At 37.6% G+C, this 24,115-nt stretch overlaps 1 protein-coding gene across 1 annotated transcript in view; it reads right to left on the bottom strand.

Annotated features, from left to right (window-relative positions):
* Window positions 1–24,115, bottom strand: part of ABI3BP (ABI family member 3 binding protein) — a 266,911-nt gene that overhangs the window by 53,110 nt on the left and 189,686 nt on the right. The window contains exons 46-53 of the mRNA XM_090276076.1: window positions 21,228–21,284; window positions 20,602–20,649; window positions 19,720–19,800; window positions 17,590–17,667; window positions 13,421–13,486; window positions 11,672–11,746; window positions 4,083–4,160; window positions 2,495–2,599 (exon numbers count right to left, since the gene is read on the bottom strand). Coding sequence (XP_090132202.1) covers window positions 2,495–2,599; window positions 4,083–4,160; window positions 11,672–11,746; window positions 13,421–13,486; window positions 17,590–17,667; window positions 19,720–19,800; window positions 20,602–20,649; window positions 21,228–21,284 — 588 coding nt within the window. The remainder of the gene's footprint in view (window positions 1–2,494; window positions 2,600–4,082; window positions 4,161–11,671; window positions 11,747–13,420; window positions 13,487–17,589; window positions 17,668–19,719; window positions 19,801–20,601; window positions 20,650–21,227; window positions 21,285–24,115) is intronic.

The raw sequence follows: 24,115 nt of genomic DNA, 5'->3' as shown, positions 1-24,115 counted from the left end.
AGCTGGGCATGAGAGCTGTACTCTAATCAGAGGCTGCAAGAAGGACCAAGTCAGGAAAGCATGTAACTGTTGGCATTTTTAATCTGAAGTGCTGAGAGCCAACAGGGCTGCTGGGTGCCGTCCGAGCTGAGTGGGGGGGCAGGGAAGGGCAGACCAGGAGGAACAGTGCATGCCACGGATTTGGACATTATTTTTAGGCAGCAAGGAGCCACTGAAATATTTTCAACAGAAGCAACCAGATCATATGAGGAGAGAATGAATGGTGAGGATGCAAGGCTGGTGGCAGGGAGAGAAGTGAGGGGACTAAGGTTGTTGTGTAGGTGAGGGCAGGGTGCTGCATGTGCTCGCAGGCACATGTGCAAGAGGACACGCGCTCAGAGGACGCCCAGAACATTTTGTTGATTCCTGAATTCAGGAGGCACTTTCTGTAACCAGGCCAACATGGTACAACTGCCCTTTTTTTGTTTGGTTCCTCCATGTAACCATTTCCTTTGAGTGAGAGAGGGGTGCGGTGGGGAACCAGAGTTAACCTCAGAAGTGGAATGTACTTGTGGGTCTTCCTCAGGTGGGACAGGTTGTACCAGAGCCACACTTACTGATGGGAGAGAGCAAGGGTTTTATATGGCAGGAGCCAAGGCCATGGGCTCCCAAGTTCTCTATGGGGGACACTCAGGCACCACTTTCAGTCTGTGACTCATCCAGTTTGACCCTGGCAAACCAGACATCTTCACTGGAGCCTTGTTCATGGGCCTTGCCTCAGGCAGGCACTGTAAACATGCACAAGAAACCGAGTCCTTCTCTGGTGGATGGGAACAATGGTCTGGGGCTCATTGTGCCTGTGACATGTCAGAAAAGCTTCTCCATCGCTGCACCCTCTTATCCCGTGAACAGAGGGACATCCATTTCCTTTCACATAAACCCTTTCATCATTCACAGCCAGCTTTAACACTGTTGTCCTGATTCTACCTACAGAATATTTAGGAAGTAGAGATCGCAGAAAGAGGGAGGAATGATGGGGAACATGCTGTGATTTGCTGGCAAGTTCAGTGCAAGAGCCCTAAAGAGAAATGCAGTAAAATTTGCTCTGAGCCAGGACACTTTTCACTGATTCTTAATTTCTTTCATTTATTCAGCCAGTGATAACTTGTAAAATATCCTCTAGGTGCCAAGCAACAGATTTGGTTCTGGGAATTTAGAGAAAAAGTGCCAGGGTCTCTGTCCCCACGGAACTCATAGTCTAGTAGAGGAAGAAAGGGGTACAAACAGGTATTTTTAAAAAATTGCTCTTTGTTCTAACAGAGGTATGTGGAAGGGCAAGTAGAACAGAAAAACAATGCTAAGACTACTTTGGGGAGTTAGAAAAGGCTTCTTCAAGAAAAGAGTAAAATATGAATAACCTAGGCGACTGGGAGGGGTCATTCTACAGGAAGGAGACAATACATGCCAAGGCACAGAGGTGAGAGGCAGCTTGATTTATATTCCTGCCTTGTTGCTTGGCATACAGCTACTCATATTTTAGTCCCCAGTCTCTTCCCTACTCCCATAATGCTGGGGGTAACATAAAGGCTGGTGGACAGGAGAGCTTTCTACAAGATGTATAGGATTTCACTTCAGAAAATAGACTGATGACAGGTCATCACACTTTACATTACACCTGGTGGGCTGGCAATGTGTTTAGTTTTTTCCGTACAGTGGGTCTAGTAGTGCATAGCTGTCTTAAACTTTATTTGAAACAATTTTGTTAGATTGTATCGTGACAGCTGTCATATCAGCGTGTATTTTAAAAAACTTATCAAAATCGGTGAATTTTTGTGCAGCCATTTAATATTGAAGATTGAGGAAGATATGCAACATTTTTGGTGTGTTATGCTTTATTATTTCAAGAAAAGTAAAAACACAACTGAAACACAAAATAAGATTTGTGCAGTGTATGGAGAAGGTGCTGTGACTGATTGAATATGTCCAAAGTGGTTTGTGAAGTTTCTTGGTACTATTGACATTTTAGCCAAATAATTCTTTGCTGTGGGGCTGTCTTATGCATTGGAAGATGTTTAGCAGCACCCCTGGTCTCTACCCACTAGAATCCAATAATGGGAGATACTCAAAATATCCACATCAATAAAGTTATTGGTAGAAATGAAAAGTGTGTCTTATTTTATGGAAAAAACTAAACAGGCTTTTTGGCCAACCCAGTACAACATCGTGCCCCAAATAGTTCACTTCTAGAAGGGCTTGAGTTAGCTTCTGTCTCAGCTCTAATGAGACACACTGGCTTGGATGCTCAAGGATGGCTTCTTTCAATCCGCCCATCCAGAATCAGGGTACGAATCCCCAAAGCTATTTACAACGTCCAGTCTGCAGGGCCCGCACAGGCATGTATCATATACACCCAAGGGCTTGTCCACTGCCTGAGCTAGTATACCAGGAAGCGCTTGTGGTTGGCTAGTAAAACTGAAATCTTGGAGAAAGAAGGAAAGGTATATGACTGCCTTACCTGCACTTCCTGGCTTTCCAGTGACATTATTTGGTGGTAAAGGTTTTCTTCGTGGGGGCGCAGGTCTAGGTGGCAAGGGTGGGTGGCGAGTGCTTGGAATAATGGCTAAGAGATATATTATAGATAAAGCTGTCATAAGAATTCACTCTATAAAACTGATAGATTTAAAAATATATAATGTTTGATAAGTAGTAATTGAACGACAGAGAATAAGTTCTACAGAAAAGTGCTTGAGAAATTTTTGATATTGTTCTAAAGTAATGATTGTAAAGTACCAAGGGGTAATGAAGCACATTAGTAGATGAGAAAAATATCCTCTAGTTATAGATAAAAATGTAGAAGTATATTTGCCTTTTGAAAGGGTGTATAGGTCTAGAGAATGTAACATCTTTAGTTTCCCATATAGTCTCAACAGTAGCATTTCTGAGCTCCAATTGCCTTTGGTTTTTGAGACTACAGTTCTTATACCCTTTAGCTTTAAACTGTTATCGTATAATTTCTCCTTTAGCGGCCGACCCCACCCCCAAACTCTATTGTGCAATTATAATTAAACAAACACTTTCAGAACTTTCAACAAAGGAGCTCTGATGGCAGAAGCTCTAAGCCTGTGCTCACAGAGAGCAGGGTCATTGTGAATGGCTCTGCACTGCACACGGGTACCTGGCCGGGGGTGTGCAAGTGGGAGCCAAAGTTTAACACTCACTCCGCTCACCACCCATGAGCCCTGGGGCAAAGCTGCCAGCCCAGAGGAATGGTGCGTTTTTGTAAATAGCTTACCTAAAGGATGGAGGGAAGAGGTATCACTTAAAAATTGCACTAGGTGTCTACTTTGCACAAAGGCTGTCTAGAGATGCCTGGAGTGGTCTATCTTAATCCAAAATTTCTTTTAAGTCTGCATTATAGCTTAAAAATTCATCTCTTTCTTTGCATAATAATGTTGACTTAAAAATCATCATGTGTAATTGACAATATAGGAAAATGCCCTGCAGCTTTAAGCATTTCTTAGGAGAGGAGAAAGTGTGTGTGGTGGGGGTAGGGGTGGGGGTGTGTGCAATGCTCATAGAATATAGATCTGTAGCCCAGACATTAATGCACCACAGTAGGTTTCACAGTATCCTTTCAAAAAGCACAGAGTTCTTATTCAATGCAAAGGTATTCCAAGTCACCAGTTAATACATAATTTTGGCCTAAAATATACAGCATATTTGTAAATTAGAAACATAAGTCATTTCAGGCAATTTATTGTGTAATAAATTGCACAAGAGCAAAACTTGAACATGATGAAGACTAGAATCCACAGCGCTTCATCAGCATTTGTGCCTGTGGCCAATCAGAACTTTATAAAAGTAATTATTCAATTAGTACCCCATTAGAGTTACTAATGTTTAATTTGTGCACAGAGCACTTCTCATTCCCCCAAATACGGGATTTGGGAACACTCTCCTAGCAACCCCCACGTCCTGTTAGCATGGCTCTGAGGCTTTGGGGCCATGCAGATGCTGCTGCTGTTGCTGCAACAAAGGGTCCTGATGTTACTGCCCGAGCTCCAGCCTGGGGCTGAGTGAGGGGTCAGCACCCTTTCCCTGACCTGGTTTCTTTGTGAAGCGGGTAGAGTCCACGGACACATTTCTATCAGCACCCAATGGCCTTGGTGTTTGCTTGACCCCTATGAGCAGAGATAAGTAAAGGGTATAAATATAGAGCAAAAACGTGCTAAATGTTCTTATTCATGGAAACTTGGTGGTGTCATCACTGATAATGTGCATTCTTTACAGAGCTGGGACACTGGTGCTTTTGTGCCCACAACTATTAATTGGCTTCTCCCATCTAAAGACAGAAAAATTTCAAAGGGCTACCTTCACTGGTTGTGATATTTTCCCTGAAGTGTTAACCTTTGATTGTGGATTGTGGTTTTTGCCTTCATTTTCCATGTTGTCTGCACAGCCTCCCTGGGCAGTACTGCCTCACCGGGAGGTTTCATCTGCAGTGACTGGCCATTCTTTTCCAATATTCATGAGTACATTTTGTGGTTTTGAAAAAATTTCCTCCAACCCTTTTACTCCCATTAAAAAACCCCAAAATTCCGATGTGTTTGGGTTTATACTTAACGGGATTGATTTTTAAAATAGTTCTGGAGAGGCCTTGTCTCCCATACTGGTTAGGCCACAAACTGGATCTGTAACTTTGAGATTTTTAGATTAATCTTGGACAGGCCTAGGACTCCAAATTGCAATTTCAAAGAAACTAATCTGAAAATTACTTTGTGTGATATTTTATCTCCTAAATTTCTGAAACACAATCTGGTGGTTATTACTCAGCCATTCATCTAAATACCCATGCCTGGACTTGGGGTGGCTATCCTAATGGTAGAGAAAACCAATTTAGGTTTCATCCCTTTATTATTAGTAGTCGTCGTCGTCGTCGGCAGCCGTCCGTCTCGAGAGACGATGGTGTAGCTTCCCAAGAGTCTATCTGCAGCGCCGAGAATGGCTGTGCAGTCCGACTCGGGAGTGACATGGTATCTGTCTCCTCCCATGTTGAATCGACATCTTGCGATGACACTGAAGCTACAGAGCCTGGGCAGGGTAATATGGAGGGTCTGCTGTTGCCCATGCAGCAGACCCCCCCTCTCTTCGCAGCTGAAGGGTCCAAGGGAAAGACGGAGTCGATACAGCTTGGGTTCAGGTGCGCCGCAGGAGTTGCCGGTGTTGACTACAACGTCAAACCGCCTTAGGGACTCCGGCTCCGGATTTTCTGTCGGGGTTTACTCCCTTAGCCTTTCCCCTGAAGAGGTATGCCGCAAGGCAGCGGAGGTTTTTTGGAGTCAGAGTTTTCCTTCTCTGATGTACCCTGACTGGAAGATCGAACCAGCGACACTTAGCTCGCAGGCCGACGCTCAATCCACTGAGCTAAACCAGCCAGGGCAGTTATTAGTAGTAGTCTTTTAGATTATAAAATAATCTTTCCTGACGTGGCTGACAGTTTTAATTAAGAAAGAATAGGAACAAATATTTTTAGATCTAAAAAGCAAATAGCACATTAGATAAAATGGTTCATCCTAATAGAAGAATCCATACTTTCAGGATCTTACAATTAGAACATTTAATTAATATTAAAAAATAGGAACATTTAATTGATATACTAGTTAGTACATCAACAATGACAAAGACAACTAAAACCACATTTCATTAAATATACAACAGGAGCTTTGCTTGCCAAAAATTAAGATATTCCTGCATTAATTTATGAAATCTTATTAATTACTGTAATATTAATTAACATAATTACTATTAATTATAATCAGTGTTAATATATCAACATTACAATTAACATTATAATAACAATGATTAACATTAACTTAAAAACCCTGATATTACAACCCATAGTCTCTGCTGCTTGAATAAAAGATAATATATAAAACCATGGTGAATGTTGTTGATATGGAGCCATGAATTAATTGGTACTTACTTGTGGTAGGAAAAGCAATGTTTCTGGGGTCAATGACTATTTTGTGGCTAAACCCACAGGCATGGTGAAAACAGATGGCTCATTAGTTTTCTTCCTCTGCCCCACTGTCAGTGGTAATGGGGCCAGGGAAATGACTCATGTGGGTGGTTACTCTGGGCACAGCATAGGGAAATGGAAAATACTTTCATCTGTGTCACTGGGATAACCTGGCTTGGTGAGAGTTGATTTACCACTATCATTTGAGGGTAAAAAAAAATGTATTATATACTGTAGAGGGCTAGTAGGCTGTATGTAGTTCTTCTCAGCCTTTCTCCACATTTTTTCTACCTTTAAAGAAATCAGAACTATTTTGATTCGATACTTGTGAAAGCACCTTACACGTTCATTACCTGATTTGATCCTTCTAAGCCTTCTGTGTGGGAGATACCACTTGGGTCCAAAAGATGAGGAAACCCAAGGCAAGGGGAGATGAAGCACTTGCCTAAGGACTCACAGCTAAAAGTGGTGGGATTCAGACCCATATTCAGAGATAGGCTTAGGCCCTGCTCCTAAGCCTATTTCCTAAGCCCTCAGTGGGATAGTACAGGGTACTGTCTTTCTCTTGTCATTTTCTTCCTTCTTTTATTCTTTATAATTAACTCTAAGTGACTTTAGCCCCAGAGTCCTATACTCTGAATTTTGGGTGGTTTGAAGTGCCACCACTGTGTAAGGTCTCAATGGCCATGACTGGCAGGCATGTATCATTAAGCCATGCCACAAGGCTGACAGTGGACTGCCCCTCTCCCCTCAAAAAGCACATGCCAGATCCACCAAGTCATGGGCTGATGAAATGCAGATTTAGGAGAAAATCCAAAATTCTGCAGGATTACTTTATGAAAAAGACCATCAGTATAAACTCCCCTGGTTTCTTTTCCAATTAAGGGAGAAATCATCACAAGCCAACCATTTTCTATTACTTTCTGCATAGGTAGAGACAGAAGCATCATAGTATTATGATCCTTAAATGTAAATACCCAAGTCAATAAAGTGGCAGCTGGTAAACTGGATTTTCGATAGCCTGTAAAAACAGGTAAGATCTGGTGGTAGTTGAGAATGTTGGTAAAAGCCCTGCAAAAGACAGCCCTGGGGCTCAGGGACAGCGCGTTGAACTAGGGACAGGAAACTGAATTCCAGTTCTGGGCTGGCCTCCACCTAGTTGGGGTTTGCATGTCAGCTAGGCAGCAGTGTGAGCACAGAGCTGGAGACCAGAGAACTTAGGTTTCCCTGAATCAGAGGAGAGCAAGTGAAGGCCAAAGGTAGCTGAAAGGAAATGGGAGGGAAAGGAGGAAGCCAGTAAGAGAGATACTGCAGAGAAAGCATCCTCAAGAATTGGCACATAATCAGCCAGTCTGGCCCAGGCATGACCTAAATTCTTTGTCTCTTGGGCAGGATTAATCCACATATTTTCTAAAGTGGAGAGTTGGCTTTGGAAGCACCAACACTTGAGCTTCACCTTGAGCCCCCTATGGCCTAATTCGAGTTCTCCAAAAATTTCTGGATTTACATAGTTCGCTTCTTAGGAATTTATTGTCAAAAATGAATAATGATTCGGGTATTTTTAACCATGGTAACAAAAACTTTGCAAAGAAACATAGTAAACTGGACATCAGTTTCCAAATGTATCAGAGACTTTATTTCCTATAACCAAAATGGGGTAATAATTATGGATAATTGCTCTCCTCATACTTGTCGCCAAATCTTAGAACTTAGCTAAAAAATCAGGGGTAATGAGCCAGCAGACTGGAAGTTTAGCCACAGCTAAAACATATTCCTCACCCAGGAGTCTGGGTTCTGGTTGTCAAGGACACTCCCTGTGGCGGCAGTGACGTGCACCTCATTAGGATGTAGAGAAGGAAGTCTGGGGTCCAGGTATTGAATATTTCTGTCAAACCACATGTGCCAGATGGTTTCCAAATTACACTTTACCTGGCACATAATTGGTCCTCAATAAATGTTGGTTAAATGAAATAATAGCTGCACAACTTAACAGCTTTCTTCTATAGGGAGAAAGCTGAGAGACTGTCTAGCATAGGGTCAGCAAACTTTTTGTCAAGGATCAGACAGTAAATATTTTCAACTCTGTGGGCCATATGTCTTTGTCACAACTGTTCGACTCTGCCCTATTGTGAAAGCAAGCTATGTTTTAAGAACTCTTTATTTACAAAAGTAAACTGTGAGCTGGATTTAGACTGTGGGCTGAAGTTATGTGATTTCATGGTCTAGTGCATGCTTGTTGCACCTCTGAAGTCAGATCTCAAGTTAGTTATAATATGTAGAACATAGTTAACCTGAAACACAGCTTTAAGAAATCATCAAAAAAGAGATGCTGGAACAATGTCCTACCTAAAATCCCAACTTCTTGCTACTTTCTAACTTTGGGATTTATGTATATAGGTGTGGAATCCACATAAAGCAAAATATATATCTGTAATATTATGAAATAAGATACTTAGCTCAAGATGGTTTAAAGATTTCTATGGTTTATGGAATCACTGCAAAATTTTTATAGAGGTCCAAATAATCAAAGGTTGATAGTCTTGAAGACTTAGAATCTTTCTTCTTTAGTCTTCCAAAGGCACAACCTTAAGAGACTTAAGACCATGAAGAACATGTCCTATAAATCCTAAACACTTCCCTTATCAACTGATTTTTTTAATTGTAAAGTATCTGGGCTGAAAATATCAGCAGGGAAAATTATAGAAAATGCATGTGAGTTGGGTAATAAAAATAAATATTCTTGGAAAGATGTCAAAAGTTGGATAAGGCATCAGGTGATAAAGATATTCTGTCTCATTAAGACTCAACGGAGGCTAGAAGTGAGTATGGATGAGAGAGTGAGTCAAAGAAAATAAACTAAATGTGAATACCTGCATTTCTGTAAACAAATCAGATCAAAACTATGCAGAATCAAAGAAAGGTAGATTCATATGTCTATAACCTGGAGAAAATATATTTTAAACATTCTTTCTCTTATCAATTTTGCAAAACATTATTCCCTAGCAAATAGTCTGAGAGCTGTTAAAATTTCCTTTCCTAAGATGCTAAATAATGTCATCTGTGATTCCCAATTTTTATACAACTTACTTCTTTTCTTGCTCTATTGTATTGGCTATACACTCCACTATTTTCAACAGAAGTGGTACAAATAGGAATCCTTGCTTGTGCTCTTGATATTAGGAGAAAAATATTTCAACTTTTACTAAAAAGTATGATGTTAACTGTAGGTGTTTCACAGATGTCCTTTATAGGTGAGGAAAATTTTTTCTAGTTCTAGTTTTCTGAGAGTTCATCATGAATAAATTTTGAATTTTATCTAATGGTTGTTTTTTATATTTATTGAGATGATCATATAATTTTTCTCCTTTGTTCTGTTAATGTGGTGAATTACACTAATTTGTTTGACTGTTGAACCAACCTTGTATTCCTGTTGTAAGTGTCATTTGGTTGTTACATATTATTGTAGTCAACATGGAAATGTACCACTTAGATCTTGAGAGGCTAACCATGAAGGAGCTGACAGTTGAATACTATCTGCTGACCTAATTCCCTGTAGGTGGGCATCAAGTATTTCCCTGAAAGGAAATCCCAATAGACAGACATGAGAACATAGAATAGGTGCAACACAGCTTTCTTAGGGATGGAGCTGGAGCAAAAATAGAAGAGTGAGCTCAGCTTTGTCTATGCCCACCAGCCCCTTTCTATCAGCAACCAACTAATTAAATTGAAGAAACCCTGATAAGGGGTCATCCATAGCTAATTAGATTAATTATTATTATACAGTTGACTTCATCTACAAAAGAGGGTAAAAATATATCAGTTTGTGTTACAAATGACTCTGAAAAAATGTTTATATTGCTGGTAAACTAAAATATAATGAATATTTCCCTCTGAAGAACAATTAGTATTTTTCTAGGGAGAATCAATGCTTGATTATACTGAAGATTGAAGGTTTTCAAGTTTGATCAGAGCTAGTTGTTCTTTCATTTGCTTTGTTGACATAAATGTTTTCTTCTATTTTTACTTAAACAAACTTGAGAGCATTACTTTGAATATTAAGAAGCTGGCTCTGTTTATACCCAGATTGTTTATGTCAATTTGAGAAACTACGCATTGCTTAATCCCACAGTCGGGAAAAATAAAAGGAGCAGCTAAGCACAAATATATATCAGAATTCTTTCTTATTTTTCATGAGTCAGGAATTTATAGCAGCTGTCTCATTACTTGGTTTGAAGGGAAGTGAATTCCTAGAACTTAAGACACTGTAATAACCTAGTACAAATAACCATTTAAAAACAAATCTAAATGATTTCACAGAATAGCTTCAGGTATTATTCACATCTCTTTCTCATTAGGAAACTATCATGGGTTGAGTAAATATATATCATTAAGTAAATTCTACTTTTCATGCTTTTTTACATAAACAAGCACAAATTTTGTACTATTTAAAAAATATTACAAGGGAATAATGCAATCCCATATTAATGATCATTTATCCACTTAGTGAGTTGGGTGTTTGAACTTTCATCAGATCATTGTCCATCCTAGTTATCTGTATGATGCCTATTGTCATAGATCTGACTAGATGTGGGCAATGTCATTTAATTAAACTGAATGAGTTGGAAACACTAATATTATTATAATGAGGATGATCAGCTGCCAATTCCTCTTCTTATTTAAATATTATATTCCATATTTCTGGCCCTGGCTGGTTTGGCTCAGTGGATTGAGCGTCGGCCTGCAAGCTAAGTGTCGCTGGTTCGATCTTCCAGTCAGGGCACATCAGAGAAGGAAAACTCTGACTCCAAAAAACCTCCGCTGCCTTGCGGCATACCTCTTCAGGGGAAAGGCTAAGGGAGTAAACCCCGACAGAAAATCCGGAGCCGGAGTCCCTAAGGTGGTTTGACGTTGTAGTCAACACTGGCAACTCCTGCAGCGCACCTGAAGCCAAGCTGTATTGACTCCGTCTTTCCCTTGGACCCTTCAGCTGCGAAGAGAGGGGGGGTCTGCTGCATGGGCAACAGCAGACCCTCCATATCACCCTGCCCAGGCTCTGTAGCTTCAGCTTCACTGGAGAGGACACTCCAGCGTCATTGTAAGATGTCGATTCAACACGGGAGGAGACAGATACCGTGTCACTCCCGAGTCGGACTGCACAGCCATTCTCGGCGGTGCAGATAGACTCTTAAGAAGCTACACCATCGTCTCTCGAGACGGACGGCTGCCGACGACGATATTCCATATTTCTAACAGATGTAGAATGTTTAAAAAATTATAATCCTATTTATGAAATTATAAATGTGAAAAATAAGTGATTTCAGTCTCAAAGACTAAGCTTGTGTATGGAAAGTGTTTTGAAGTTAAAGAAGACAGCTATTTTGATATTTTAATTTGATAATTCATATTTAATAAGGATTTTTTAAAGGAATCCAGATTATTTATGGTAGCTAATTTAGTGGACTGGATTTAGAAAAATGATAAATCCTTCTTTAATATTTACAGAGACATTTGAAGTTTTGATTTTTGGAATCTATCGCAATTTTGAATTTGTTATGCTGATAACTTCCAATATTAGTAGAAAAATGAAGTGACAATTCAACAAAATTATAAAAATTGAATAAAAACATTTATAGTTTTGGTAACATCAAAAGGAAATAAATTTGTGATCATTACCTGTTCCCATTCCATTCCCTTTGGGTATTCCATTGGGTTTGGGTCTGCTGGGTTTTGTAGTTGTCTTATTCAGAACTACAATAAAATGGGAAAGAAATAGTTCAGACATTTTCTTATGAAAATTTGCAGCCAAGGAAAACAAGACTTCCCAGAGAATTGTAAATCATTTAACCAGGGAATAAAAAAATAATGGCTTACCAAAAAGTATTATTCAAAACATAAAAACCACAGTTCTGGTATAAAAATCATAGGCTTAAACTTGGAAATAGAGACAAGAGCTTGTACTCTGATCTGATCACTTGACTTGAAAAATAACTGGCAAAGGACTATATAATTCTAAATGGGAAATATATCTTGCTTCATTTATAAGCACTAGATACATTCCAAAATGGAACTGAAGAACAATCAGGACTACCAATGCTAAGGAAAAGGTAAAAGTTGAAGTGTATCTATTTGTCAAGACCTGAATTCATAACTCATAAATTGATGGTCCTTTTTCATGAGTCTCTAAGATGCTCCTTGATAATCCTGGCACAAGTCCATCACTGAACCCAGAACTGTAATAAAACCATTGGAGTTTCTCTTCTGCTCCGTTGACAGCCATAGCATTACCAAAACTTTACGAGGTGACCTTTTTCTTTGCTTAGAAGACTCTTTAAGAAAAAGCACCAAGTGCATTGTGGTTAAGAGAGTAAGAACTGGAGCCTGATTGACTTTGAATCTACTTTCCAGCTCTTTGTATGTCTTCCTCAATCTACCTAACAGGACACATGCCAAATACTCAGTCAATGTTAGCCATTATTGCTACTATTTATTATTTTAGAAACATTTAATATAACCAGTTTTCAACAGCTATCATGATACAAAAGTCACATGAAGACATATTTGTTTATAAAAGACTTCTGTGCCTAACTATCTTTAGGATCTGGAGGATACTCCAAAACTTACGGGCTTTCCATAAACCAAAGGATAGAAATAATTATTTGTTTTTTCTTCCATGTGCCTAGAGAGATATCAACCAAGAATATTAATTTATAAGCCAGTTTCATCATTAGAACTTCAAGAAGACTTTTAGAAACACAGCGGACAAAGGGCAAAAAAATCCAGTCTTTGGTCCAACTTGTGCTCTAGCATAGAAGTGGTTTACATGGACCAAATCAACCCCTCCAGCCAACTCTTCCCTAACAAGCTCCAGTAAGGGATATCCTAGAACCTTTGGAGAATTTAGTAAATTTAAAGTATTTTCCACTGTGTAATTATCACATTGATTTTTGCTATTTACAGCCTATTAAATGGGTTTTTTAATCATTAGAAGAAATCAAGTAAAAATATTCTCCCAGACAAGAGCCTTTTATATTGAAGAGACTACCTTTTCTTAAAAGATAAATAATATCTGAAAGCAATTAATATGTCACAGAGAATGCTAATGCTATGTGTCATTGCCATGGAAAACTGAAAGCATGTACATGTGTGATATATGCACAAATGCTATTTAAAAATAATTTTATATTGATAAAGTTCCACAGTGGTCTCTGAACCTGATTTTCCTTGAAAACTTCAGTCAAGTCTTGTCAGTTCTATGGATTCATCATTACCTCTCCATTTCTCTGCAAGGATCAGAATTGCCGTATGTCTTTCATTTTAATTTAAGTATATAGCTCTCCTTTGGTCCATCTGGCTGTTTCAATATACTTTATATTTTTCCAAATGTGCTGGTTGTTTAGGTTATCAGAAAAAGAAACAGCTTACCAGGTCTGATGTGTGGTTTGTCTGGTATTCTGGGCCTCAGAGGAGCAGTGTATAATCTGTGTGGTGCTGAAACAGAGAAAATGCTTTATGTTTATTATCCAATACTCCAAAGTCCACTAAATGGAGATTTAGAACCCCAGGGACCCACTACTTGAATGCTTTGCATGAAAGTACAAAGAACGTTCTGCAACCTCCTGTTATGCATTACAACATCGATGCTGAAGGCAAATAAAACAAGTGAAAATATTCATGACTGGATATTAAAGATGCACATTTTCAGAATGAGGTAGGTTATTTTTAATGTGTATTAAGGGTGTCATCGTTTAGTCCATGTTTTTCAAGGGTGTTTATTTTTACCAGATGGTTACTTAATATGGTAATAATATAAGGCAGCCAACCATCCATCCATCCATTCATCCATCATCCATGGGTGTGTCCATCCATCCATCTATCCATCCACCCACATCATTCGATTAAGTCGTCACTGTGAAACATTATTTTGTCAAAAAAGATAAATAATCTTAAAAGTCAAAAGTGAAATATTTTGAGGTAGTTAAGAAGAAAAGAGTAAAACAGAGATCTCCATCAAAATGTATTAACTCATGAACCCTGAAATGAATAAATACCCAGTGCCATCTATTACAGTTTTAGGATGCGAGAAAATAACCTCTGGTGTCCTGCCCATTGAGAGAGGGAGAACAAGGAGCAAGAATTCACACAAGCTCTGGGACCAACACATCAACTTGTCGCTTCTTGCTGCTATAATCCAGGGCCTGGCACAATGAGGACTCCCACTGAAGACTTGTTGAATACATTAAAAAATGAGCAACTGTAAACAGGAAAATTCACAAGAAACTCAGCTAAAATACTTTTGCTTCCTAAAGGTTTAAAGTATGCATTTATCCTGGAATTTGTCCATTCTTCCCTTCCCTCCTCGGTCCCCTTGACACAACATGCTGCCTCCTAACTCCAGCTTTCTTAGTAATGCTTTAGCTAAGGATGGAGACAAATTTTCTTGCAGGCCTGTTTGTAAATTACATCTTTACCTTGGTTCTGTTCCCATCTTGAGGTGGAATTTATGTAATCATTAATCAGCAATGCCTTACCTAACAAATTTTTAAAAATACACCTGCAAAACAGATTATAATGTGGCTTATTTATAAGCTTCCAATGTAAAGACTAATGAGCAGGATTTTTCCATACTTCTGGCCAAAAACAGCAGACACATACTGAAACTCTCTGAAGATTCAGTGTGGGTCTTTCAAAGTATAATAACTAGAGTGAACAGAGATACTGATGTTATAAAATGTAAATGCTCAACACCCTAAAATGGGTGATGATGATCAACCAATGTTTTTCTTTAATTTTCTTTGAGTGACAGGATTCTCTGTCAAATTAACATATTTTATTTTTCAGGTTAATTTCTACTGTGTTAGATTGCTTTTGCTTAAAGAACCACAACAATAATGGTTTTCATTAGTCTCATTTTTAGATAAAATATAAAATTTAAAACTTTAGAGAGAAAAGAGACTTAAAACTGAACACAAATATAATCAGCACTATATTCATTATTTCAAAGCTACAGGATCAGAATTTTTTAAAAATTTCCACAGTCTCTACTTAAATCTAGAAAGAATTTTTATAAAAGAGCTGAAATATAATTTAAATTTAGGCTGTGAATTACTCATATAACTCATCACCAAATAACACATAGTCTTTAGAAAGCTACCCTAGGGTTTAATTATAAACTAAAACAAACAAACAAAATGATGACAAAGGAGCTTTGTGACAATGTAATTATGTAAACATATCTCCATGTAGTTTTTGGTGACCAATAATAAAGATAATTTTAAAAGATGAATAGTTTTATAAACATCTATGTAAAATGAACATTAAAAATACTGTATGATGATAACATCAAAACTAAATAAACAGGGATTATAGGAGAAACACTTTGTGTGTTCTTCCCAGGATAGGGAGAGCAGAAAGAGTATTTAAGGTTCCTTGGGTGGGGTAAGTATCAGAGAATCTGAAAGGAATAAAATAATCAAAATATTCCCCAAATGCCCCCAGCCAAGTCAATTTCTACTATGGATTGAGATAAGAAGGACAAAGGAGAAGACTTTGAGTATTTCAGGGCTATAGAATGCATCAGGGAATTGTCTTAGTAGGCAACAGAGCAAGAGAGCCACAGAGAAGAGGTGCTGGACTTTCTTTGGAGCACTTGGGCCCATGGTTGAGGGACTGCAAGGGTCATGGTATGTGCATGGGTAGAGTGCAAAGATCAAGAGGAACAATTTCACCCCTACAGCATCTATATCAAATTGTTGTGTGCTGTCTTGTGCTCCTGATGCTTGATGTTAAAAACAAAACCTAACAGAGCATCAACAGCAGAACAGTTGATTGGCCTCTTCTTCTATAGAGCTCAGGCACATGTTTATGAGGACTGGGCCAAAAGGTGCTCCTCGTGGCACACAGCAGGTCCTTACTGAAGCTGACCCTCTACTCCTAAGTAGGGTTAGTGGGCCAGATTGTGGCTCCTACTTTCATCCCTAAGATGGGTTCTTTCCTAGGATTTCCTTTGTCACCTCATGCAAATGAATCTCTAGTGAGCCCACTCTCAAGGTCCTTGGCACAGTCTAGAAAAATGTGACTCCTTGGGCAGTTCAGATAGGGCTTAAGCTGAGGATCCTCAGAACATAAGAAAATAATTAAAATATAGTATGGTATGTAAATATGTTAAGACAATTCATATAATGATATCAGATACTGGATATACATCCAACCAATTGTGAAAGTTCTATCTAATAAAACCATGTCCTAGAAGAAATTTAATTAAAATTCCACATAAATTGGTAATGGTGTCACAGTACCGATATTCCCATTAAAGTAAAAAATTCAAAAAACAAAAAACGAACAGCCTATGATCTTTTATTCTCAATTTTAACACCTATAATGGTCTAAAAAACTGAACATTTTTTCTCATTTGACAACACAACCTGAAATAAATAGTCTTTATTTATTCTGCTTATTGTAGGTATGTACATATTTTGCTACAAAAATTAATGTGCTTGATTATGAGAATCCAACTGTCTTCTACTAAGCCAGAGATTGAAAAGGTTTGCAAAAACATTAAAAGATAAACATATAAAAATGTGCTTGGAGTATGGATGTAACATGATTAAATATCTGCTAATCTGTTCTTCAGGAGGATGTGGGGGGGCTTTCATTGTATTAGGCTTCTGTGTGGATTTATAAATTTTAAAAAAAGTTAATATTTGGAAAGGTAATAAATAAAAAAATAGATATTTAAAACATAATAAAAATCAAACCAAACAAGTAAAAAAAGATAGAAAATTTACAACAACTATCCTATGTCATAGTCTTCAGTCACACTTATTTAATAAGTACTGCACTACTTACTATAAAATATACACCATAAGTTTAGATTTATTTTATTATAATTTCCTCTTATTATTTCAGATTTATTCCACTAAGTTTCCCCTACCTCCAAATTATAACTGACAATGAATAAAATAAATCTGTCTTCCAACTCCTCAAAAAATGTTTGCTTTTGTTTTGTGGGCTTCCTTCCATATGAAAGAGGCAGAGATGGGCAAAAGGTGTCGTGTAGGGGGAAAAAAAGGAAGAAAACATGAAAATACTGAAAACCCACAACATTTATAACCCAGATAGGATAAAAAAAATCCTTCTAAGAGCACAAAAATGAGATAGAGGTTCGTGTAGGTAAATTTACTTCCTCAGGCCACAATATCAATATGTTCTTCAAGATGGGGAGACACGGGAAGAAAAATGAGAGAAAAGGTGGGGAAGGAAGGTAATAAAGATTCTTATTTATCAGATATAGAAAATAAGGCAAATGAAGGTCAATTAAAAAATAAAAAAGAGAGCATTCATTGTTAGTTATCAGCATCAAGTGGTCAACCATACATTCAAAAGCAAAGCTCTGACTAAAAAACTTGTGATCCCTACATTCAGCTGATAGTCATATGGATATTCATATTTTGCTGATGTCTTGCACCTATGAAATGAAAAAAATCAAGGTAACTCACTGTGATGAGAAATTAAATTTTGTAAAGAAATTTTATTTCCTAATTAAAAACGAAGAAAGAAGAGTTAGTATCCAGAGAAGGAAAAATAGTATTTACCCTGAGTTGTCTTTGCTAGTTCAGTTGTTTGTGGAATCTTAGTTGTGAAGAGTTCTTGGGTAGGTTGGTCTGTTTCTGCTGGGGAAAAGAAGCACAGAAGGATGGCTTGCTTTAAATAAATATCATGAAATATTAAAAAAAACCACTCTTTATTGCCCTAAGCAATAATAAAAGGTAGGTTGCATTTATAAGTATGCTCAGTAATCATAATAATTCAAAGTTAATGGTACATTTTAATAACTCTCATTTATTATATTTTCTTTCTTCTTGCACTAATTATTTTAATGATTATTTTAAGGATGCCCAAAAACTTTTAGCTCAGGATCATTGTTTCATGATACTGCAGATGATTATACTTGGATGTGCCTCTTAACTGCCTTCATGTCTTCTACCTATTCCATAAAATCCACAAGGTATTTAGGTGAGCTGGAAAAGAAATAGATCAGATATATATGATATTTACATCATATGAGAATAAGTATTCTTTTATTTTCCTCATGTGAAAACAAAGTTTATGGTTACTAACATATAGATACATTTCTCCTGATAAAATTTTAAAAATAAGCATGGAAATAGTTCCACCTTCAACATTATCTTGGATTCATTACAACATCACACAGAGACAGAAAATTATGTTGTTCCCTTTGACACATACTGGAGTCAAGGAAATATTTGCTACAAATAATATAGTGTCATCTTTTTTCTGCTCTACTTTATAGTCTGGATTCAACTCACAAGAGATACTTGAGATAAATAGCAGGTGATGGTTCTTGTGTCAATAAACCAAGATATATTAAAAAAATAAGGAGTGGAAATTAAATAATTGGCATATCCAGCAGTGGTTCTTGAAAGTACTCTTGACTTCACCATCATGGGGGATGGTGCCCTTGTGGGCCTAGACTATAGTGGACGAATATTTGATAATCAGGGTATATTTGTTCACTCAGTTTTCAATTTTTTCTCCAAAAAGAATTTTATTTAAAAATGTGATTAGTAACTTCATTTCAGCAGACATATACAAAAAATAGATTTATTTGCAGAGGGATGAAGGGAGAAAAATAAGGCCACTAATTTAAATATGGCCATGTGTGATGTGCCATGGACAGGACAGAGCAGCCAAAACTACAAGCTGGGAACACCTGTTTTCTGGTTATGCTCAGCCAAGAGTCAGGTAAACACACTCCTCAAAACCTGCCCAGCTCTTTGCTAACAATTGCCCCAGCTCCTCCATCCTTATTTCTCCAGGTGACTCATATGCTTATCAGGTCAGTTTGGCCGCCAGTCTCTGCCCTGTGACTCATTCTCTTCTGTCTTTAACCTGAAAGGACCTCTGCATCTTTAACTTCAGCTGTCACTCCAACTTGAAGACCCAGTGTAAATGTCACCTCCTCTGCGAAACTACAGGTAATTTTCTTGTTCAGCACGTTGTTCATTTCTCTACGCACTCACTGTAAAGTATAACACTGGGGTGAATCCCAGGAGCTCTGGTGACTGCATGTGGGTTCCAATCTCATTCTGACATTAGCATATGACTTGGGCAATATTTTAAATCTCTCTGTGCCTCAGTTCTCTAATCTGTAAAATGGAGCAAGTAATAGAACCTACCTCATAAAGTTATGTGGCTTAAATTTAAAAATACATGTAGTGCACTGGGTGGCACTCAGGAAGGACCATAATCACTAAGTCCTGTCTTCATATTAGATGGCGATCTCTCCAGGGTAAGGACCCATTTTTTAAAGTTTTATTTTGAAACTCCCATTGCTTAGTAATGTGCTAGTACCTATAAGATACTCAATAAATACTAGATTCAATTTTTCTTCCCACATGCAGTTTCAAATACAGAAAAAGCAATAGAAAATATAGCATTAATACACTTTGGAAACATTCTGCTTTATAGAATACTTAAAATTTTGTCAAGATGCTTTAATATTCTCATTTTATATTAAAAACCACCATAAATATTAGGACAGATATAGAATTAATGTAAAATAACCAAGATTTTGTATAATGGTAAAAAGAGACACTCTATTGCTTGGAAACAACCCATGAACACAATGTACATACGGCTTCTTTAAGGGCAACCTGTAAAAGTAGGTCCTCACTGGACTGAAATATCAAAACAGAATTTACCCAGAGTGCTTTGTAGTTCCTCTTGACTTGGACTTGGTGAAATTATAGGAATGAAAGGGCTGCCTCTGGTCTCTAAAGGAGCTGCAAAGATAAGCACCAAGGTTTTCAGTCTCTAGATTCAAAAGCCAGCACCAGACCAGAATATTATATGAGATTCCTTCATTTGAAACAGAAAATAGAAAACATTGAGTCATGGAGAACAAAGTGAAACGTGCATAGAACCTTCAGGAAAATGCCTGGAGTATTGGAATAATGGTTCTCAACTGTTTTTTCCCACTAGAAGAGATAATACATGACATTTGGCGCTTTACACACCCCATGGCCATACCTGTTAAGATGGTATGTGGGCCAGACACAGTCCTGAGTCTGTGAGCTGTAGCTCCCCCACCCAAGACAGCACACAGGATCACAAAATGAGTGAGAATATCATCACTGTGTTTGCTATTATCATTTGAGGCCTGCTTAAGTTTATTTTTAAAATAAACCATTGGCAAATTTCATTATTTTGACCAATATTAATGATAATTCTTTGCCAGTACCTTTTACAACTTGCGAGTATATCATAACAGTATAGCTGAGAACCACTGAACTAGCAGAAAGTTTTAACTGGATGGAGGAAAGTGGAATCATTCTGAACATGGAGATAAATGAGGTAGGTGAGGATGGACTTGGTAATGAGCTGTCTTAAGCTGGTCTTCAGAGAAAAGCTTTTACAAAAGTGAAACCATTACTTTTCTATTTGGGAAAGAATAATAATGAGAATGAGATAATGAAATGGATTGAGAAGAGATGATGTTTCAATATCATCATTTGAGAAAGACCTGTAATCCTGATGGTGGCAAAGAAAATAATTAGAGTTGGTCAACATGGGAAAACCATTACCTATTGTTGTTTCTGGTAGATCAATTCTAAAGGTAACAGGCTGCAGAACTAGGCCAAAAGCAAATAAAAAAAAAACATATTTGTGAGAATTATTACCTGGTGAACTAAAAATAGTTTGTGTTTCTGCATGCATTCATCTGAACTTTTAAACATTTTCTAAGGACCATGGTAAATATGAGAAAATTCTATATATTAGATGCCACCCAGAAAACATAGTTAAAATATTAAAGTTTGCATTCACTGTCACTTTAAGAAAAATTTTGAGTAGGCTCCTCCATGTTTTACTTAAAAGTAGACCCACAGTTGGATTGTAGCTATATTTACATTTTGAAAGAAGGTGAAAATGGTTGGCTTAGTTAATAATTATCTCATAGTTTTAGCGCAATCTCCTATTCAATGAAAACACTTCCAGAAAAAATAAACTAATTATATATTTTTCCCTAGTGTTAACCAGGGAAAAAATTCACAGACTGTACGATTAAAAGTTCCCCCAAAGAAACATACATTTTCTATCCATAATTTTCTTTAAACTTCTTCTACATCACAATCATTAAAAAAATATTTACCTGGAGAATATTTTTTGAAAAATATACTTCCTAATTGGGAAAATAAAATAGTTCATTTACCAGGTTCACTCTGAGAGACTTGGTGGTCTGGTTTATGGGGATGGAGCACATCTGGAACTGAAAGAAAAGGTTAGGAAAACATTATGTACTCTAAATGTCACACCAGGAATGAAGCAATCCACAGATATGCAATCCTGAAAAGCAAAAATGAAGCAAACGTACTTTCACAGTGGCTAAAGAGCAAAGCTGGGAAGATACTGTTCTTTTCAAAATGGAAAAATGTTACTGTCTAGGAATGTTCTAGTGGGAGTAAAACAGAGTTGCTCACAGTTCATTTCGAAGGCTCCATTGGGGGAGGAAATAACTAACGTAATTAAACAGAAGAGGGTAGGTTTCCCTCAAATTGACTTCAAAATAGAAAGTCAGTTTTTGCCTGAAGTGGTTAAGTGCCATTTGATATTCATGCTAAGATTCCACTGATAGCAATAGAAAATGCATTATCTTAGAAAAAGTGCATAAATGGGCCTACAAATTAATGGGAACAGCAAGGAAGATTCTTGAATATCTAAGAGAAGAACAAAGTTTTATTCTAAAAGACACTAACAGTCAATATGGGAAAAAAACAGCAAAAGAAATCAGCAGCTCAGTAGAAAATACCACATGAAAAGTTGAGAGAGTGCTTGTTACATAGTAAATACTAGATAGGTGTTGCCATTTCTGTCATTCTTAGTGATGTGGCTTCCAGTGTATTAGGTGTCAGGGCCCCCTGACATATCAGACTATGAAAACAAAGAACAAAAATGTCAGCTAAATGACAAACCTATTCATTTTCAGTCCCTGATATCCAGTATATTTTTAATACCTGTGTCCAGCTTTATTTTGGCAAAATAAAACAGTAGGCTGAGAATTTGATACCTTGGGGCTAATATTAGGGTGATTTGCCTATGCTTGGTACTAGGTTTCTATGGCAAAGTCTTCTTCCAAGCACAAGACAATGTGCTTCTTAGACTCAGTTTCCCCACCAGGAGGTCCTCCTCAGCCCCATTCTCTCACTGAAAGGTTTTCCTACCACTCTGAACATTTCATAAATACCAGACACCCTTCAGTAGGCAGCATAGTTTTCTTGCATTTCTCATGAAGCTGAGGAAAAATAATTAGATTTCAGGCTAGAGCTATGCCTCAGAGAAAGATAAAGAAACCTTTTGTATCAGGTGGCCAAGCACCACTTTACCATTAGTATAAAAATAGGTTATATAAAATATTCTCTTTTTATTGCTTTTGGGGATCACATTTAAGGTACATGTCACATCTGCTCTTAGTCTGGGCCACTAAGTACCAGTGAAATTGCAGTTGTGGAATTTGGTACATTGGAAAGAAACTTTACTCAGAACATCTATGAGCTAAAAGGTAACATCCGGGGTGACTTAAAAACATGGATTGTTTACTTATTCTATTTTATTTTTTAAGGAAAAAGACAACTTCAAAAAGATCAGTGGTCCACAAAGTTAGAGAAAATCCATCCCAACAGTAAATATTTCACTTTCGCTCTGTAGTATTTGAGGGAATCCAAATAGTAAAATATGAGGAGTTTCCAGTTGTAAATCAAACTAAATATTTATCAGGAGAGTGAAGGAGAGGGCACTTTGATTTGGCTTCGTGAAGGTCACAACCATACAAAGCGCCAGTAGTTTATAAATAACCTAATTGGTTACAGTGCTAGTCTACACATAGAGGAGCTAGGATTAAGGAAAAGAGAAACAGAAGAAATGTGCAACCAATAAATCCACCATACTGTAAATACATTACTCGCTGCCTGTGTCAGCTGACTGAGGAATTTAGGTTGGGGTAATGTGGATTCCTGCTGCTGTGATTGGCACTTTTTAACCATGAAGTGATGATTTAATAAAGTGCAGTAGCAGGCTTTCTAAAGCAGCTAAAATCAGTGGAAAGAGAAAATAGACATAGTCACAGGAAAGGGTAATGAATCATTCATTCTCTTGCTCAGTCAATTGCAGCTCCAAGAAATGCAAGTTGTTTTTTGTTTTCTTTTCCCTTATATGGCATTGCTCGTGCATTAAATAAGAGCATGATTCCTAAAACCTGTATCTTCCATGCTGGGAGAGACAACCTAAATAATGACAATTTTTGTGAGAAGGCACTTTTGATTTCCTTATAAGTATTTACCATTATTATATTTTAGACTCAACTATATTAACCAACTGACCACATATATTAATGAACCAATTAATGAAATTAACTATCTTCTTGAATAAAGGGCGCCACTCCAAAGAAAAGTTCAACTAACACAAGACATTTATGAGTGAAAATGTCTACTATGGACAAAAGAAAATAAATGTGCTGGATATTTTGTCTGATGGGGGAATCAATGTGTTATTCCCTGATAAAGATAGCAAAATATGAAGTCTGCAATAAGGTTTACCCCAGCAAAAGTCTACAGAGAGACTGATTCTTTCGCAAAGTAATACATGTAGACTACACACCCTTTTCACCTGCAGTACCCTATCCCTTTATTCCAGCCTTGTAACCTTAAGTCCAGTCTGAGAGGAAGCTGGTCTCTGCCCATTTCGAGGCCACTTTCCAAGCTTAACCTGGGCTCTTGGATCACTCTCCCTCTCATCTCTTCTGGGGCCTTTTACTCTCCATTATTTCTATTATCTTATAATTTTCTCCATTAGTCTGTATTTCCATTTACCCACAATTTTCTTCCCCTCCGCCTAAAATACAGCTCAAATGCCCTGTTATCTTAAAAAAAAAAAAAAAGAAAAAATCCCCTTGATATGACTTCTTTTTCACACCATCCCTCTCTTGCTTTCGTTCATTTAATCACAAATCTCTCTCTCTCTCTCCCCCCCTCTCTCAGTTATATCTTATTCATCCACTGAGGTTGGGCTTCCACTTCACTGGCCTTCTACAACAATGGACCCACG

Source organism: Furipterus horrens, unplaced genomic scaffold, assembly GCF_987537825.1.
Source record: "Furipterus horrens unplaced genomic scaffold, mFurHor1.1.pri manual_scaffold_1, whole genome shotgun sequence".
NCBI lineage: Eukaryota > Metazoa > Chordata > Mammalia > Chiroptera > Furipteridae > Furipterus > Furipterus horrens.
The sequence above is the reverse complement of the archived record's forward strand: the minus strand, read 5'-3'. Positions and strand labels throughout refer to the sequence as shown.